The sequence below is a fragment of the Clarias gariepinus genome, chromosome 23 (assembly GCF_024256425.1).
Source record: "Clarias gariepinus isolate MV-2021 ecotype Netherlands chromosome 23, CGAR_prim_01v2, whole genome shotgun sequence".
Taxonomy (NCBI): domain Eukaryota; kingdom Metazoa; phylum Chordata; class Actinopteri; order Siluriformes; family Clariidae; genus Clarias; species Clarias gariepinus.
The window spans coordinates 9,315,223-9,334,523 of record NC_071122.1 but is presented as its reverse complement, the minus strand read 5'-3'; the positions used below and the strand labels follow the sequence as shown (position 1 = coordinate 9,334,523).

Below are 19,301 nucleotides of genomic sequence, written 5' to 3'. Positions count from 1 at the left end.
ACAAGGCATCACTGACTACAATAAAGGCTCGGATTACTGATCGGAAGGGTGGGGGTTCAAGCCCCCAGCACCTCCGAGTTGCACCTGTTGCACCCTTCAGTAAGGCCCTTATCCTATCTGCCCCAGGGGTCCTATATCCTGGCTGACCTGGTGCTCTGACACCAGCACTAACTGAGATATGCAAAAAAATTATTTTACTGTGCTGTAAGGTACATGTAATACATAACTGAATCTTAATCTTAAGCTCCGTGTACATTAACATCCATATATTGGGGAACCTATTGTGTTCTTAATGCACTCATTGGCCCCCTTAATGACCATTTCATGTGGCAATCATACGATAGGTCACTTTGAAGGTCTAATCTACGGCTAAAAGTGTGTGGCCTCCTGTTAATTACACAGTATGTGGTCCCTATCCGAAGTGTTGGCACAAAGTTGGAAGCACACAATTGTCTAGGATGTCTTTGAATAATGCAGTGATACAATTCCAAGAAAGCTAAGAAGCTTAAACAAACACATCCAGGATGACAATGCTCCTATTTACAAAGCACGATCAATGAAGACATGTGATTAGAGAGAACGCTGGCCTTCTCACCTGACATGAGTGCCGAGGGTTCTTATGACAGAATGGGCAAAAACTCAATAGCTTTACCACTACAGTACAGTATATGGGCAGCTGTGACATGGTAGTGTGTGCATTATTGAAAAGCTGGGAGTCATAAAGGTGTATAACACATTTTAATTAATCAATCATACTGTAGGAAACAACAATCACAAGATGAATCAATACTACTTTCACACTATACAAACACTCTTAAACACTCGCACTGAAGCGCAAACAGTGGCGCGCCGAATTGCAGCCCCACTGGACAGGTGACCCAGATAAACAACGGAAGCAGATAATTACATGACAACATGGCACCACTGACTACAACACACACACACACACACACACACACACACACACACACACACCTGGCTGCCCTCCTGCTGATCGACTGGAAGAGGCAGAATATAGCTGGGAGGCTTTTTTCAAAACGCATTACTTGAAATTTGTGTGCACACACACACACACACACACACACACACACACACACAACCTCTTACTTTTACAGCTGTCAGTGTAAACCATTTCCCACCCACTCTTCTTTTAGTTCCGGCATTAAAATACTCTATCTCTCACACACACACACACACACACACACACAAAAAAAAAAAAAAAACACGTCACATTCTACATTCATTAACATTCAAATCTCCAAAATGTCCATAAAAAGTGTGATGCCAAGAAACTACCAGGTGTTTCCAAAATGGGGGCATTTAAAAAAGGTGGTTTGGTGTGTGGATAAATAGAGTCTGTAACCCCCACACACACACAAAAAGCTTCATGTTAAGATCCAACTGTGAGGAAAACATACAGTGGGCTCTGCTTCCACATGCTACACGAACACACACGTCCCCTTACAACACACGTGTTCACACCTTGCAACTCACAAGGGAGACACTTTAAACGTGGTTCTATTAACAGGACTACAGAGATAACATTCCATTCCACTAATTAGGAGAACCGGAAGACTGGACTATGATAGTAAACTAAAGGTTAATCCCAGAGAGCACACAGACGTGAGAATAATGCGTAAACACACCAGAGAACTGTTACGGTCTTAATTCTGATTGGTCAGAACGTGTTGAATTTTCTATACAGTATTTCTGGATGCCAGGTTTTTATGAATATGCTTATTGTAATGTTTGATCTCTATATGATAAGAACTTGCGCACACACTTGTATATTTGGATTAAGACTTCATGGATTTGATATGGTGAAGTTTTCTTGAAGAAGATATGTAGCATGTTTTTTTTTTTAAACTGGTAAAACTTTTAACCATAAGAAAGTCGTCAGGACGATGAATAAATGTTGCATAACAAATTTACTTTTAAACAGATTATACACATGGCGTTTCCGGTATTTGTCCCTGTTTTTGTGATGGTGTTCCAGACTTCAGTTCCCAGTATTGCATCTCTGTGAAACTGTATTCACCCGCAGTATTGAGAGGTCTAATTATCACCTTTATAGCACAATTTCTGTATGAAAAGAGCTGCTGTCTTTAGTTTGTAGCCAGAGTCATAGTTTGTGTGTGTTTGTTTGTACTGCATTATATTTAAAAAAGTCTTTATATCCATGAAAATATCCTATATCCGTGCAAATGTCTTAAGCCACCCCTTATGTCTTCACATTAAATTAAGTTAAATGATGTAGATTAAATGAAAGAAATGTTTGACTATGACAGCCGACAAAGTTCCTAAAGAAAAATGCCTTTAAAAATTGACTGTTCATGTAACAACCTCAGCAGCAACCTTATTTCCCCTCTCTTCTGTTCCAACCACTCAGCATTCAGCATCACTAGTAGACTAATCACCAGCCTGATCATCCGTCATTATCAGCACCTGTTTCTCACTGGTTCATGGCTTAACTTGATGGTTTTTATGCTTAAATGATTCAAAGCATGGCTTAACGGACAAAGAAACATTCCTCATACTACATGAGGGGAGAAAAAAATATATATGTATATAAACAAATCGCAATAGACATATTGACTAAACAGCTCAAGCCTTTATCAACCTTAAAACTAAGTGAAGAGAAATCTCATCCTTCTGATCTTTTCTATGTCTTAAGTCAAAAAGACAAAAAAAAAAACGAACGAGACTCTTTGACGTGGTCTTTTAAAAGTACCTCTTATTCTCGTGTCTACTATAGTTGCTGCAAATTATAAGGAAAGAATGGAGGGGGGGTCATTTTAAATTCCACACATGACGCATTTCAGTTTAGTTGAAAGAACAGGTTGTACGGGTCGATCGACCGAGGCATGTTCTCCACCACAAGACGTTGACCCTCTCTTCTGGCTTTTTGTGAAACTCATGTCAGCTTAGCGCTAAAGCCTTAATTTTTCTAAAGATTCCTCAGAGTGCAACAAAGAGAGATTGATTTGTGAGCGAAAGGCAGTCAGAATAATTACCATTGTGAGTTTAATGCGCGACAACAGCGACTGAGAGACCCCTCAGGAATCTTTTTGTCTGTCGAGTGAGTCAATGTACGGCTGAAGAGTTTTCCTTTTTTTTAAAAAGCTCTTTCTGGAAAGAAAAGATTGCAGTAAATTTTCTGTTCTTTAATTTGATGTTTCTAAAGAATCACAAATCGGAAAATGTGTGCATTGTGAGGATGGTAAACGTTCATTTGACTATGAAGCAGCGTTTCCATTTAACACAGAAGAATCAACCTATAGCTTCATATGGCTTATTTGCATTATATTTTAAAATCAGCAGGCAAAATTAAACAGGAAAGAAATATACATTAGAGCTGTGAAATGTAAGTAGACGCAATTCAATTCGATTTTTGAGCGTTGTGATTTTGTCCTATTGCATTCAATAGCATGAACTGTCTGATTTGTGTTACAAAGTAACAAAAGTATCTAATAAACGATATGAAATGTTGTGTAACTACTGCTGTTGATGTTTAAATGTCACGTAGGGTACAAGGGTATCTGTACTGTGCCAACCGAACACATGAGTATTTGCAGAAGCGGACTGTGTGTTCTAGTAAAGCTCCAATTAATTATAAAAGGATATGTCAATTATTTTAAAACTGTGAATTGATTCTAAATCAAAAACTGACTTAACAATTCAAATAATTGAATCGATCAAAAAAAGTTCCAATATTTTGCATAATGTTTAATATAAATCTCACCGCTTCAGAAATTAAAATCAGTTTAAAGACTTGTTAAGATTTCGTGAATTTCTTTCTTTGGGTTTTTCGACTTCACCCTTTAAAAGTGGAGAGAGGACAGTGATTCAGCCTCGATTCAGCTCAGCTGCAAGAGGTACTGTAAATAAAACATGCTATGTTTAAAGGTTAAGGGAACAATTTTTGAAATGACATCTCATAAACTCACATGTGAGACCCAAAAAGAACCACAAATTTTTAACATTGTGTTGTTATTTCAAGCACTGGAACATGAAAAAACCAAAATGTTAATGGTGGTTACAGTTTAGAAATTTAATTACGCTTTGAACTACTTATTTGTATAATTCTTTAATTATTTATGGCAAGTTGATCTCAGTAATTTCCATGCACACTCACAAATGTAGTATCTATTTGTTTGTGACTGTATTTTAGACGAATAAAAAATCTTTGAGTCATTTTCATCACCATACTTTTATGCAATTCCTTTTGGTTGATTTTTGCTTTTTTGTTTAAGGACCAAAATGTAATGCCTAGACAACTGGGTCAGAGAATCCCAAACACTGCAGTTCTTGTGGGATGTTCCCGGTATGCAGTGGTTGGTAACTATCAAAAGTTGTCCAAGGAAAGAGAACTGCCAACAATGTGCATCCAGGCGTCCCTAATGCACATAGGAATGAAAATCAGCCCATCTGGTATGATCTCACAAAAGAGACCCGTTTGCACCTTTCAATCATAGAACATGAAAACATTATAACAGGACGATGCAACAATTAAAAAAGGTGGTCTGGTATCATGGATCACATTTCCTTTGATATCATTTGGATAGCCAGTGTGTATGTCGATTACCTGGGAAAAATAAGGCAAACTTGCAGAAGCAGTGTGATGCTCTGGGCAACCCTGGTTCCTGGCATTAATGTGGATATTATTGACACATACGACCTATAAAAACATTGATGAAGAACACCCTTTTATGGCAACATTATAGCCTAAAGGCAGTGGACTCTTTCAGCAGAAAGGTTTAGTGCACCCTGCACAAAATGTTGAGGAATGGTTTGAGTAACCTGAGAAAGAGTTCAACATGCTGACATCAAATTTCCCCAGATCGCAATAGGATCAAGCATCTTTCATGTGTTGGACAAACAGGATCCATGGAAGCTCAACCTCACAACTTACAGGGTTTAGAGGATCTGCTGCTAATATTTTGCTGCCAGATACCACAGTACACCTTCAGGGGTTTTGTGGAATTCAAGCCTCGACAAGTCAGAGCTATTTTGTTTGCACAAAGGGAGCCGTCAGGCTATTAACCTCCATCCTGACCTTCACACCTTCTAACTGAGACTGTATTATTCAGCAAATAACGACCAAGCTGGAGATACAGCATGTGAATGAATGTAACCTATGAGAGAAAAACAAGACAACGGTCTACCTTAAATGATTTCATGATCCAGACATTTCCAAGAACAATGCTCAGTCATTACATAACACAATCATGGCTGTAATCTGTAAACAAAAAATTTCTTGGTTAAACAAGCTGACTGATGATCTTCTCACGAGTTAACCTGCAAAAACTGGCTTCGTTCTTTGAATTATAGCTGCGCATAACTTTTCAAATAAGTTCCAGCAGAGAAGCTGTTATGGTGAAAAAGTCAGCAGGACCTTGTTTCTGTGCGTGGGAGTGTACTAAAGCTGTGGGTACACAGAGTGTAATGAACTATGACAGCAGTCACGGTTGGTGCAATTATGACTAAAAGGCAAAGAAAGGGTCCTGATCAACTGATACGGACAGATAAAAAGGGTTTAAGCATTCACGAAACATCTCAGAAAATGAAAAGATGGGGCGATTTTAAAACAACGATTTATGACTTCCTCAGTGTGAATACAAATATGATGTGTGAATGACTACAGGTATACTGTAAGCACTGAAGAAACCTACATTTTTAAAATTCAATTTAAAGGCATGAAAACAAAACTCGTATGGAATCTACACCTAACTAGTTTCCTGGTCTTTCACTCTTTAATTTTTCTTTCACTCTTTAATTTTTTTTAAGGAAAATATTATCTAAATCTTTTAATTTTAAACAAATTTAATAACCTGATTTAAATTCTGCATGCATAATTAAATCATGTCTTTACGCCGATGGCTTATAATAATTTCCTTATATAATAATATATTAAAATATTATATATCCATTATTAAAATCTGCAACTCAAACTTTAATTACTAGCAGAAGTGCATTGATGAAAATTATTACCTTACTTGACATTAATATCATTATTCCTGTTAATTAAATCTGACTCCAACAGTCCTAGCGCAACAGCCAGAAAGAAATACCCTGCCGGAAAAAAAATTCAACATAAAAAAAAAAAGAAATACATAACAGGAAGAATACAAGGAGGAAAAAAAAAAAACATTGAGCAGTCCTTATGTTTCATAGTTCCTAGCGCCGGCCAATCAGTGCTGGGAAGAAACCCCTAGATGCTCCTCCTCCAGGACTGTGCAACTGTAAGAGTGGAGACGGAGAGAGAGAGAGAGAGAGAGAGAGAGAGAGAGAGAGAGGCAGCAAGATAGAGGGAGAGGGAAACAGTGTAGAGTACACCCAGGCTCTCTATGAGACAGCCTGAGAGTGGGAGAGATCAAGAAAAAAAAAAAAAAATAGGACAGCGCCGCAAAACAAACGAAGAGACAAAGGCAAAGCCTGGGACTCAACAAAAGAGATGGATATGTTCAGTTTCTAAAAATTAATGAAGCACCGGAAGAGCAAAAAGGGTGGATAACTCATCTCATAAACAACAGTTTCTCTTGATGCCACGTGGATGTAAGACAATGTGGAAACAAAGGAGTGAAAGCGTGCACCGATAAGTTGTATTGCTTCGCAACTGAGGAAAATAATTTTAGGGGGTTTTGTTTATTTATTTCAGAACTGAAAAGAGAGTGCTGATTTCTTCAGAAATTACATGTTACAGCTTGTAAGTAATGACTCAAAAATTATTTTTATTAAGCAAACAGATTGCATCTCTGAGCTGCCATCAGTGCAACACTCAGCACACACTTATTTTAACCGAGCTGGACAGAATGCTGACGTCCTTGAAGATCTTATCCAAGTCTGCAGCAGCCAACCAAATCGTCTTTTAAGGCCATAATTCAAAAGCGACGACTAGAAGACAACACAAACTTTTAAGATTAATGAGTACAGAATTGGTTATATCGGTTTGGGGCATGGGGCAGAAGTTGCAACAGTCCATTGGCTCCTGAACTTGTAAATGTCCCTGCGATGGTGATGAGAGCTATGACACTGGGATGTCTGGAGTAAACTCTGATATTTGGTAGGTGAAATATTTTTCAAATGACTACTTAAATTAAGTTACAATCTACTCATCATTATCTGTTAAATAATGTGGTTGTCACCAGAAACTGGCCAGTAATAATAGCAAGCATAACATCTTGATAAGTCTTTTCTATTCGGATATTTAGTGTAAGTTGACCTTATATTTGAAAGTTGTTTGCTTACAATTCTTTTTCTCTTTTTTATATATAGAGTGTGCTTCAGATCCCATTTTGCAAATCCTGCCCAAACCACTGTGTTCTTAATGTGTGGGCATCTACCCCTGTAGCACTCTGGCTGCTCAACCAAACTCCAGCAGCATCCTGACGCCACAATGTTGTGTGCTCAGGGTGTGGCCGCCAATCTGATGCTTAGCTCGCTCCTGTTGCACTTGGCCAGAGCTAGCCTACCTGTCGGCTGCCTTAAAGTATCAGACATCCTAAGCTGCAGCAATCTAGAACTGAAGTGGATACCAAAAGACTTGCCGGTAACGGCCGCCACCTTGGATTTCAACCATAACCATCTGACCAAGCTAGAGGAAGGTAGCTTCGCTGGACTTCCCCATCTCGTAACCTTGCGGCTGGCGCACAACCACCTGAGCAACCTCTTCCCTGGAACCTTTCAAAACATGAGCGGTCTGCGCCACCTTGACCTTTCCTCAAATCAGCTGAGCAAAGTGGATAATCATTACTTTCAAGAGCTTGTGGGAATAGAGGAATTGCTTCTCTTCAATAATCATATTGTTAGAGTGGAAAGCAAAGCATTGATCAGCCTGAGCAACCTGCACAAGGTCTACCTCAGCCATAATCGTCTGACCGACTTTCCATTCTTTTCCATTCAGGAGCACAGCCATCCTTTTCTTGTTACAGTGGACCTAAGTTCCAATCGTATGCCCAAGCTACCTGTTGAGGACATTTCAGCTCTGCCAGCTTCAGTTCAAGGTGGTTTGTTCTTGCACAACAACAGTCTGATCTGCGAGTGTGCAATGTATAGCATGTTTAAGCAATGGGAGCAAAAAAACTTTACCTCAGTTAAGGATTACCAAGTGGAGCATACATGCTTAGTATATGGGGAACCTCGTGCCTTGGTGCAGTTTCTTGAACACACTCGCTTCTTTGAAAACTGCACTGTTAAGGAACAGAACCAGTTAGCAGAAACGGAGAGCAATTTGAAAGTAGAGGCCGGAAAATCAGTGTTGCTGGATTGTAAGACTTCACTGACGGGGCAGCATCTCACCTTCCACTGGGTATCCCCTCATAAGAAATACATTGCCCCACCGGATGACAATGATGGGATGCGAATGTATGCAAATGGCAGTCTGGAAATTACTGCAGCACGAGTGGAGGACTCCGGTGTGTACTGGTGCATGGCATTGGACCGCCAACATTTACGGAACGAGACATGGGAGGTAAACATCACAGTGAGGATGAGTTCCCATGAGCCAGAGCCATTCAACACCGGCTTTACTACTCTGTTGGGATGTGTGGTTAGTCTGGTTCTGGTTCTTATTTACCTTTATCTGACACCCTGCCGTTGCTGGTGCCGCAAGCAGCCACTACCTGCAACACCCAGTCCTGCAAATGAATGCAGTGCCCAATCTTCGATTTTGACGCCTACACCACCAGCCACCACGGAGGGTCCCGGCCGCAAGGTCAGTAACAACAAGCATGTGGTCTTTCTGGAGCCCATCAAGGAGATACAAAATGGGAGGCCCAAAGAGGCACTGATCTCCGAGAATCCGAAAGTGCAAGTACTACGAAACAATCCTGACTCTTTCAACTCTGTCTTTTCAGACACCACTATAGTGGCATAGCATGAGGTTGCCCTCATCCCCAATCCTTCATTCCACTAAAATAGTGGGTCTTTCAATGTGGCAGTCTGCAACTTCTGCTGCCTCTCAGGACAGAGCAGGGAGTGGGCTTGACAAGCCAAACAGCAAGACAGGGAACATAGCAAAACCAGGAAAGCAAAGAGTTGAAAGTAAAAATGGCATAGGACAGGTAAGAAAACAGATGTAGCCAAACACTGCCCTGAATATTTAGATGGAAATGTGCTACAGGGAAAGGTATGCATGATGCTTTGGATGCCCTTTAACCCTGCTTGACCGCCTTGAAAGAATGACAGCTGTACAGTAGATGCCTTGTTAGGAGCTTCTATGCCTCTGCTTTGTACTGTAACCCATTACTCTACAGAAATAGCACAAGTATTATAGAGGATGGAATGTGGTAGTCATTAATTTTTTAACAAGAAGTCTAAAATGTTAAAAACTAATTTGATCTATATCTCATTTTCTACTTCTACCTTATAGGCATTAGGCATTTCGTGCGAGTGTGAAAAAGGCTGAAGGGAATCATTTACATATTGTAAATGTTTTGGGTCGATCTGTTTCCACCACCCTTCCACATCCCCCACTTCCCCCACCCTTAAACAAATGCCTTCTTTATCTTAATAAACCATTGTGCTTCGACTCCAGAGGTAAATGCCTTCCTTCATTATTGATAAAGATTAGGATTATGGATAAACTGAATATTTACATGTCGGCTGTTTCACTGTTTTTTCTAATGACTGCAACACCACTGTACGCAAGCATATGAATGCTTCAAAGAAACAAGAGATGGTTACACCACATCACAAAGTTTGATTAAACTGGTTTAAATTATGGGGAAAGAAGATATGTGTATTTTATTTTTTTTTTTATCTTTTTGTTCACAGTGCAAAAAAAAAGCTGTTTTTTTTTTTTTTTAGGAAAAATTACATTACAGTTGAACCACATGCACACTAAACTACAAAGTTAATGCAGTCTGGCCAAAGTGCTCTGTAAATAGAAAATTAAAACAATATTAAATTGGATTAGTCTATGGTTGTAACATATCTACTAAAATCTGTTTACTACGGAACATTACCCTAGTGCCGAAGCCCTCCCCCTCCTGAATAACTGCATACCAAATCCTCCTCTTCATCTGTTTTTGAATTAAACTGCACTAAATGCATGACACCCATCATCAACATCATTATTAACAAGACCACCATCGTCATCTTTGCCTTACTCCCTTTCTATGTGATGTTTCTTGGGATCACTTTGGTATGAAGTTAAAGTGTCCGTGTTCATATCGTGTAAGGTGTACATCAGATACGAGGATTGGATGCAGCTCTTGAGGCAGATGAGGGCTTAAACCTCATGTTCGTGATCAGTGTGCAGCTGGTCTAATTAATTCATACAGCTTAAAATTGTTATAGAATTAAATTTTAAAGGGCTCAGGAGAGAGAGTGAGAGAAATTTTAACTTTATTCTTTTGAGGGATGGTTTAGTTACTTACATGAAAAGGGTGGATGGATGTGGTGCAATTAGCATCAAGAAAAAGGCACGTTTGTGTCTATATGGGTGAGTGTTTTATGTCTAGATGGGGATAACAGGAATAGGAATGTGACAGTTTGACCTTCAGGTCCCAACAAGAAAAAAAAAAAAAAAAAGCGACGGTAAAAGCTGATAGGAATCCTTTTTGTTTACTGATGTACTTAGATGTGGGCATAACATTAATTAGATGTATTAATAATTATGTCAATAGAAGGTCGCAAAAGTGTGTGTGTGTATGTGTGTACAGTCCTGAGTTTAAAAAGGTCCAATCTCATCCAATTAGCCATGGCAGCCATAACAGCCCAAGGAAGCCAGGCCTGCCAGCTGAACATGATAAGCCCTGATTCATTTGCATAACGTCTGTGCCTATGAGGGACTCTGCCATCTGTGTGTGTCTGGAAAGAGGGTGATTTTCAAGACCAGGAGGAAAGGAATACACACGCTCACACACACAGACACACACACAGTACATGTCGGCCTTTCTTTCACCCCAAGAGCAAATAAACATGATCAAACATCTACTCAAATTAGTACTCGGGTCAAACAGTGTTCAAAACGATATACTATGCAACTCCATGTATACACTCGTTTAGATAGATAGAAAGACAGATGAAACGATGGAACTGTTGTCTGGGTCTCTGATTAACAGCGCTTTTAAAACCAGTAGAGCAAAACCTCCAGTCAAGATTTTATTGTCACATATAGCTTTAATTTTATTTATAACATAACTTTTTTTTTTTTTAAATAAGCAAGTAAGAAAGAGAAAGAGATGGGCTTTTCCTTTTATTCTCTATGAAGAAAAAAGAAATCTAAGTAACAGGATCCAGTAGAAATAAGATGAAAGGGAAAAAAAGCAGCTGAAATGTGAATCCGTCTCGCTTAGTGTTGTAAAAGCGGTTGAGTTTTCCATCTTCTAACATTTCAGTAAGCTTTCTACTGTTGAGACACTCTACTGGAGAAATCCAATTAGATTTGCTTAACAGTCTGTGACTGTGAAGTAAACGGGCCAATGTGTAATTGATTTGCTTGTGTTTATTGGCTAGCTCTTAGCATGTAATGGGAAGTTAAAGTTGTAGAAGAAGGCAAAAGACACAAATGATGTCAACTTAATTAACAAATTAAAACTGGAAACTCTAACAGATGGGGGAGGAAAGCAAAACATAAATATGTTTGTTGTGTTATAAATATCATTATAGGAACAAACAGAAAATCTTCAAATCTTAATTGTTACCTTGATTAAAAAATCAACATGATTTTGCAGTGAACATGGACGTCAAAATTTCCACCAGCATCACGTAAGAAAACGAACAATGTTTCAACAAGAACGAACGGATGAAGGGTCTGTGATCAGACTTTGTTCTGCATGACAAAGACAAACAGCTTTTTGAGCGTGTTTGTGTTTATAGGCTTCAAGCATCTAGTCCGCACTATCAGTGAAGATTCACAACTTTTATGAATATATATATATATATATAAACATAAAATAATGAACTTTAATCTTTTGAAATAATGCCATGCTAGCTCCTGTTAGTCATCTGGCTAAATTTCACAGGAAAAAATATAGACATATGATCATGATTCTACATCATGTTGGAAACCCGGTCAGATTAGCATGTTAGCTCACTTGCTAGCATTAGCATTAAAGATCTTTATCTAGGATTGCAAATTGTGCATGTTCTTCTAAATAGATAGGGTTAATTGATAATTGATTAATTATTAATTATTAATGGTCAAAGAACAGTTGAAACTGCATCATTCCAACAAATAAATGAAGCCAAGTTGTTTGACCAAAAAAAATATAATTATATTTGAATGAAGAAAAAAAAACCACATAAGTTAATTTAAATGAATTCAAAAACAAGGTTACTTATAATATAATGCCCAATATATCAATATGCCTTCTTGTGGTGGAGAAGTTTAAACAAGCTAACAAAGAAATATTATGCAAAACAAAATCTAAATCTACGTACAGTTTAACATTTCGGAATATTATTTAAAAATGCTATTTCTGATTCACATCAGAAATCTTAACAAGCTAGAGGTAAAGACTATAAAATATTTTTTATATGACTTAAAAATCAGAAATCCTGTGTGATCTCAGTGACTTTGATGGTGACGTGGCTGTCGGAGGGCTGACGGATTCAAGTATTTAAAAAACTAATAATCTCCTGGGAATTTCACACAAAACAAGAACAATCTGTAGGGAAAAAAAACTCATACGCACTGGGTAAATGGCAGTTTTGTGGCTGGAAAACGTGTGAAATTCTCATGAGATAAGCAGTATCTAAAATACTCAAACCCGACCATCTGGTACTAACAGACATGCTGTGGTAGTCACAGAGATTACACTTTTTTTTTTCTCCATTCTGATGTTTGATGTGAACATTACTCGAAGCACTTCAATCAAGCCTGCATCGTTACTCATTTTCTGTCTTGTTTTTTTGTTTGTTTTATAAATGTACTACATCTACAGTACGTCTATATGCACTGTATGGTATTCCTTCGATGTATTACTAGTTTAGAAGTGTAGTTAAGGAAATCATTACTCGAGAGTATTTACATTTGGTATAACGTGTGCTACACACAGGCAGCAAATTCAAAACAGTCAGCGACCCCTATGAATAATGGCTGGACTTGTTAGAGTGCAAATTTCACACAAGGTAACCCATCCACAAATCCAGCCTCTGCATTTTCCTTTAGAGTTGATGCTCATTGAATTTGGATGTGAAGCCTAATGCACATAAAGCAGTTGTTAACATTAATCTGATGGGTTTTTTTGTTTGTTTGTTTTAAAGTGATGCGAAATCAGTTTTGAGCGCATCTATGATCTGCTGTGTGTGTCCTACTCAGGGCAATACCTAGGTAAAAAAAGAAAAAGTGAGTGTATCCATAGAGGATACTCTGTATAATGAATGGTTTTTCAGTGAAAGCCTGAGGGCTGCCTATATTAAGAATTTATCAAACCCCTTTAAAATTTACTTCTCATCAGAATGAAGAGGATAACCGATATCAATGTACTGTGCTGGAAAAAAAAATATGTATAGGTAAACCAACCGGAATTATAAAAACAGACAAAAAAACTGAGTTTTTACTTGTGCCGAAAAAAACTAAACAAACATTATTTTAGTTTTCAGCTAAACATGGTTTATCAGTCATGCTTTATATTCATCATTTATACAGAAGCATTATACTCCAAACCGAATCCATTATACCGACTCGCAAAAGGCTGCTATTCCTGGACTACATCCTTCCAAATGGAGATGGTAAGTTCCAGTTCTTGCTAATACATCACTAAGCCGAGGCATTTGCTGCTCCTTTGTACTGTATGTGCTGCTGAGCATAATACATCACTATGACCCCTTGAAGGATTTTCCCCTTAATTTGTTTGTGCATGTGTGTGTGTGTGTGTGTGTGCGTGTGCGTGTGTGTGTGTGTGTGCGCTCTCTGACATGGACCTTAAGACCAGAGTTGGCTTAAGTAAATTATCTGACAGCACTAATAAGAAGTCAGAGCCAAGACTAAATCATGTCGCTACTGAGGATCCATCTGGGGTCTTTTCCAGTCACATGGTTTCTGCAGAGTTGTTTAGTGTTGTTCAAAACAGACCAAAAAAAAAAAAAAAAAAGCCATGCAATCTAGTTTATCTCAAGCTCCAAGGCCATTACCTTATAAGCTCTGCTTTGGAGAATATCTCTGCAGTGACAAAATATTTAGATGTTAGAAGATTTAGATGGAGAAGTTATTAGGGTTAGAGGAGCGCATCCAGACTTTAGAGAGGGTTAGAGAACGCGAGAGCAGTGTTATTCCCGTAGCAGAAAGTCTGGGTGCCACAGACGGAGATAGCCACCCCCCGACTCCGGCATTAGAGCCCTCACAGCGGGGCGAGTGGGTGACGACTTGGCGACATACTCGTTCAGCCAAAGCTAATGCTAAGGCTAGCCCACCGGAGCACACCTTCTCTGCGCTTCATGTGTCCAACAGGTTTGCTCTTCTCAGTGATGCACCCACTGAGAAACCTGAAAGAGCTCTGGTTATAGGAGACTCTATAATGAGACATGTGAAATTAGCTAGACCTTTAGGGGCGCCAGCGGCAGTGGTTAGGTGTATCCCGGGGGCCAGAGTACTGAACATAGCAGGTGATCTTAGGGCTTTAAGAAACCATAGGTTCTCTAAGATAGTGGTACATGCTGGAGCTAATGATATACGCCTTCGTCAGTCAGAGGTTAGTAAGAATAACTTTACAAAGATGTTTAAATAAGCGAAGGCGATGTCCGAAGAGGTAATATGCTCTGGTCCCATCCCGATGCGACATGGCGACATAACTTACAGCAGGTTATGGACGCTGAACCGCTGGATGTCCAGGTGGTGCTCCGAAAATAATGTGGGCTTTATAAATAATTGGAAGACCTTTCAGGGCAAAGCTGGCCTGTTAGGGCGGGATGGTGTCCATCCCACTTGGGAAGGTGCTGCTCTCATTTCTTGTAGTATAGCACATAGTCTCAGAAGAGGCCTAATTAATCGGTGACAATCCAGAGCCCAGGCCAGGGAGCAGACAGACAGGCTAAACCAACCGTCTGCTAGCTGCATAGAGTCGTCACTCAGGGTTCATCATATTAAGACTGTGTCTGTTCCCCGAGTTAGGTAAAAAATATAGAAAGACTCAGAAAGTCTGTTTTAGTCATTTCAAAATTTCAAATTTTAAAATTCAAAACACACTGAATACACAGCCGGCAACCTCTGATCTGAAGCTAGGACTGTTAAATACTAGATCTGTCGCATCTAGTAATAAAGCAGTTATTGTTAATGAAACTATCACAGACTGGGAGTTTAATATATTATGTTTAACAGAAACCTAGATTAAAAAGAATGAGTATGTAGCTCTAAATGAAGCCAGTCCTCCTGGATACAGCTACATACACCAGCCTCAGCTAACTGGTAGAGGAGGAGGCGTCGCATTTAAACTCTTTTAATCTGGAGGGTGAAATCAGCAGGTGACGAGTGAAGGCTTGACAATATTTAATTTAGAAAGACCAGCTCGGAACATGAGAGCATACACCAAACAATAGTCACAAGGTCAATAAAGCGATAGCATTTCGTCAGAGAGTGTCAACACGACACAATATCGCCTTCTATCTTTAACCCACGCTGATAATGGGCTCCATTGATATCCATTCAGAACAGTTGGATGAATAGGACCAGCTAAACAGCCCTGGTCTGTTTCTCAAACACAAATATCTGAGGAATACTTAACATAAAAGCTCTGATTTCGGGTTCAAACAGAGGTCTGAAATTATTATTACTGTAGGTCCCTAAAGTGGTGCCTAAACAAAAGTGCTTAGAACGCCTTATGCTGTAGTATTACGAATTTCAAATTCTAAATAAGGCAAAGAGATGAGCACAAACCTGTTCCAGCATGATGTGCACAATGCAAGATCCATGAAGATATGGTGTATAAAGTTTGGTGTGAAAGAATCGAGGTAGCATGCAAAATGTTTTGACCTTAATCAAACTGAATACCTGTGGAATGAACTTCCTCGCCCTGTGACCCCTGATTACCCCATGATTATCGTTTGGCTGGATGAGTAAAGTTCCATAGCCACGCTCCAAAATACCATGGAGGGTATTAACAGCCTGAGATTTATGGAGGACTAAATCTGCAACAGGAACATATGGGTGTGACGATTACATGCTTATATTTAATATAATATAAGGCCATGCAGTGTCCCTATAGTGCATCTTTTCCATCATTTTCGATCAATGTTTATTATTTTAACATATATGTACAGTATATATGAACATTACGTATGGATGTGCTCAGAGCTTCTTTTTTTTTTAACACAAAGATTTTCACACACAATACACAGGTGAGTACTGAACCCATACCTGCTGAGAAAGCTGGTTCTAGATATTCCACTAATCACTCTACAATCATGTGTAAAAGTTAGTGCCCCCTCTTTTAACTTAACCAGGAGTTACTTAGTATAAATGAATGAAAAAACAAAACTAATGAATGACAAATTGCGGCACAATAGCGTAGTGGATAACACTGTGCCCTTGCGCCATGAGGGTCAGGGTTTAACTGCCACATCAGGGCTGTGTGCATGGAGGTTGCATATTATCCCCGTGTTTGGTAGGTTTTCTCCGGGTATTAAAAGCAGAATGAGATGTGTGGTGCAATTATCAGCTCTATAGATAAATATTAGCCTTGTGAACACTTATAAACCAGAAATTTTGCCTCTTTAAACATATTAATAATCTCTTTTATCATATATTCTTTCTGCACATGTTTGCCCCACTTTGGGGTAACACTAACGTAGGAAATTTTGCTTCTTTCCTGATTGGTTAACTCCATAAAAACAAACAACTCTCGCTTATCTGTGTTTACTTGTATCCACTGGGTCTTTGACTGAGGAAGTGGCTGACATTTCACATGCAGTAAAGCATTTAACCAATCACAAATGAAGCTGAATTCTTTTAACCAATCATAACGCAAAACGCGAAGTGTATCGGAAAAGATGAAAAGCCCATCTGAACCGCATCTTCCGTTATATTCCTGGCAAATTAAACACTTTACAGCGGGCAGAACCATGTGGATACCGAGAGGTGTCATGGGGGGGGGGCACCGTTTTTTTTTCCCCCCCCCATGACACCTCTCAGGCTTGGAAGAACCATTTGTTTGTGCTTTATTTGGATTAAATGCTTTAAGCATATAAACTCACAACATAACTGATTTTTGTCCATGCAAACAGTTAAGTTGTAATCTCTAACCCGAATGAATTCATCAAAGACATCAAATGGCTTTTCAAAACAGTATTGCTTGTTCGCGTAAGACATGTAAATGTCAATAGGCCGAAGAAAACTTATACAGTTCCCGAATAAGGTCTTCTACTGGCGCTTAAACTACTAGCCAGAATCGCTCAGGCATACTGGAAACGACTGAATGAAGTGGTTTATCGAGTCATGGTGACCATAACACTTCCTTATCACCTAAAAGGACAGCCATTTCATTAACGCTAACATGTAAAGAGCAAAGCTGTCACTCTTAGCAAGTCACAGAACTGCTCAGATGTTTAGCAACATGAATGTGAACTGGAAGATTCAGAATTAAATAATTTTAAAATCAATATTTAATTGAATTACTTAAAAAAGAACTTATGCGTTTTTTAGATATTCACAACATGACTGTTCTTTTTTCTGCTGTGTTTTTCTTTATCTTTCTCCTCTCCAGGTGTGTCAATTCTCTCGCTCGGCTGGCAAACACTCTCTCGCTCCTGACATATGGATCACTCTTTCAACTCCACAGTAACGTCAAAGAGGAGTGCTTACGCTACTGCGTTGCAGGAAAATTCAAGAAATGTCTGCTTAGCCCTGATAATTCCTCTCCGAACAAACAATGAATTTACAGGACACAGTTTCAGACACAACAGATGGAAGGGATTCTGCCCACGCTGTATTCAGCGGCAGAAGCCATGATGAAAATGCCATGGAGTAACCAGTGATACTGAACATCTACAGTATGGTTGAAGCTGTCACAGTTCTCTAAAGATCTCTCTTTTTTCCACTATAACTTAAAGCAAATATGGAATGAAATAACGTAGTTTAGCTGTTGCGCCATGAATGTGCGTGGATCTGAATCTGAATGATGTTGAGAATAAGGCATGGACGATAATAAAGTCTGAACAATAGCATAGCATGTGTCAAAATTATGTAGTGTGAGTAACTACTGATGTGTGAGGAATTATGTTTTTCAAGGGAAAAGAAATATCAAAGCGCTAATAAATTCATCTAAAAGCTAAACTCCACTGATTTCATGAAATGCATTTTCAGAGAAAACAGAAATGAGGAGATAATGACCAAAGAAAACAGATGCAAGACAAGCACAATAGGAAGCATTTTCCATCGCATATGGCTCGCTTCAATGGTTGCCAAAGCCAGTGAAGCGGTTTAATCGCAGCACAAATCAAAGGTGATGTATTCCACAACAGTGCGGCTCAATCTGCGAGAGAAAGGGCGTCCACTGCGGTGAACATTAATAATACAGTTTACTGCTTATCGATCAACAGAGCAGCCACATAAATGCAAAAACAAACAACTCACCACAGAGTCACTTAAAAAAAAAAAAGATTATAAAATATGAAATGATTTTAGTGAAATGAAAGGGAGAAGGTCTTAGATCTAAAATCTAACAAAGAAACCTAGACTTATGTGAAGAACAGTATCACAAGGAATATAGAAGTATTAGTTTTACTACACAAATCAGAATCTTATATGAAGAAGTAAAATTTTTATAAACGCATGTAGCATTACACAAAATTAAAGACATTGGTGGCTCAGTGGTAGGTGTTTGGCCTGCCATGCGAAAGCCCTGGGTTCAATTCCCAGCCAATGCCCAAACCCCAGCCACCAGATGCCGTGCCAGTCCCAAGTCCAAATAAAATAGGAGGGTTGTGTCAGGGAGGGGATCTGGCGTAAAACCTGTGCCAAGCTTGTGCATGGATCAGATGGTCCACTATGGCGACCTCTTGACGGAAGCAGGCGAAAGACCAACAACAATAGCATGACACAAAATCACGCCAGTCCCTTGAAGTCAAGATTCATGAAATATATGTTATGTGTGTTCTGAAGACAGGACACGACAGCTTAAAGCTGAAATTCAATTCAATAGTTTTTTTTTTTTTTTTTTTACAGGTTAATAATTATATACTCATTCAATATTGTAAGGCTGCTTTCACGCTAGGCACGACTGCTGTCTCTCTGGGTATGATTGTTTCCATTCTGGCTGCCTTTTACATTAGTAATTATGTTCCGTACTCGAGTACACTCACATATTTGCTTTCTTTAAAACAGCAGGTGGCAGTTGCCACCTAGTCGATTTGCGATCCAA

The 19,301-nt window shown here is 39.0% G+C and overlaps 2 protein-coding genes across 4 annotated transcripts in view; one reads left to right on the top strand and one right to left on the bottom strand.

Moving 5' to 3' along the window:
* LOC128511281 (E3 ubiquitin-protein ligase RNF123) overlaps nucleotides 1-19,301 on the bottom strand; it is a 151,891-nt gene that overhangs the window by 42,429 nt on the left and 90,161 nt on the right. The window lies entirely within an intron of this gene.
* Nucleotides 6,326-18,158, top strand: amigo3 (adhesion molecule with Ig-like domain 3). Of its 2 annotated transcripts, XM_053484061.1 has the most exons (3): nucleotides 6,326-7,063; nucleotides 7,276-8,713; nucleotides 17,646-18,158. In XM_053484061.1, exons 2-3 carry the CDS (start codon nucleotides 7,397-7,399, stop codon nucleotides 17,721-17,723), a joined length of 1,395 nt encoding a protein of 464 aa, XP_053340036.1. In that variant the 5' UTR covers nucleotides 6,326-7,063; nucleotides 7,276-7,396; the 3' UTR covers nucleotides 17,724-18,158. The 2 variants fall into 2 exon arrangements, with proteins under 2 accessions (XP_053340036.1, XP_053340035.1); XM_053484060.1 differs by lacking the exon at nucleotides 17,646-18,158 and having other exon boundaries at nucleotides 7,276-9,660.